Source organism: Bison bison, unplaced genomic scaffold (genome assembly GCF_000754665.1).
Source record: "Bison bison bison isolate TAMUID 2011002044 unplaced genomic scaffold, Bison_UMD1.0 scf7180017851930, whole genome shotgun sequence".
Taxonomy (NCBI): Eukaryota; Metazoa; Chordata; class Mammalia; order Artiodactyla; family Bovidae; genus Bison; species Bison bison.
The window spans coordinates 37,841-38,323 of NW_011482503.1; the positions used below are offsets into that span (position 1 = coordinate 37,841).

At 68.5% G+C, this 483-nt stretch overlaps 1 protein-coding gene across 1 annotated transcript in view; it reads left to right on the forward strand.

Moving 5' to 3' along the window:
- Positions 1–273: 273 nt before the first annotated feature.
- The window catches only part of PPM1F (protein phosphatase, Mg2+/Mn2+ dependent, 1F), a 9,948-nt gene continuing 9,738 nt past the window's right edge, over positions 274–483 (forward strand). The window contains exon 1 of the mRNA XM_010852205.1: positions 274–474. Within this exon, the coding sequence (XP_010850507.1) occupies positions 356–474 (119 nt within the window). The 5' untranslated portion in view covers positions 274–355. The remainder of the gene's footprint in view (positions 475–483) is intronic.

Below are 483 nucleotides of genomic sequence, written 5' to 3' on the forward strand. Positions count from 1 at the left end.
TGCCAGGAGCACGCCTTCTGCTTCCAGCCGGGATCCCTCTGCACCACACCCACACCCGGGTCTGTCTCCAGAAGCCACCCCTCTAGGCCCCTCAGATCCCCCATCAGGGTTTGTCCCTCCCACATGGGCCTCAGAACTAACTGCGTGCGAGGGTGGGTGGCCCTGCCCTTCCGCCTGGAGCCCCGGTCTTGGTGTGGCCCCGGCTTCCAAGGGGAAGCAGGGAAAAGTGGGCACTCAGCGCTGCAGGGTGTGGGCACGGTCACCCCCAGCCCCGGGTGCTGACCGTCGCGTCTCCCTGCAGAGAGAAGACCGAGGACCCCGGCAGCAGCTCCCCTGCCCCCCCGATGCCCTGGGCATGGCCTCGGGGGCCCCACAACAGAACGGCCAGACGGCAGAGGAGACCCCCGGCTTCCTGGACACGCTCCTCCGCGACTTCCCGGCTCCACTGAGCCCAGAGAGCCCCTTGCCATGGAAGGTGCCAGG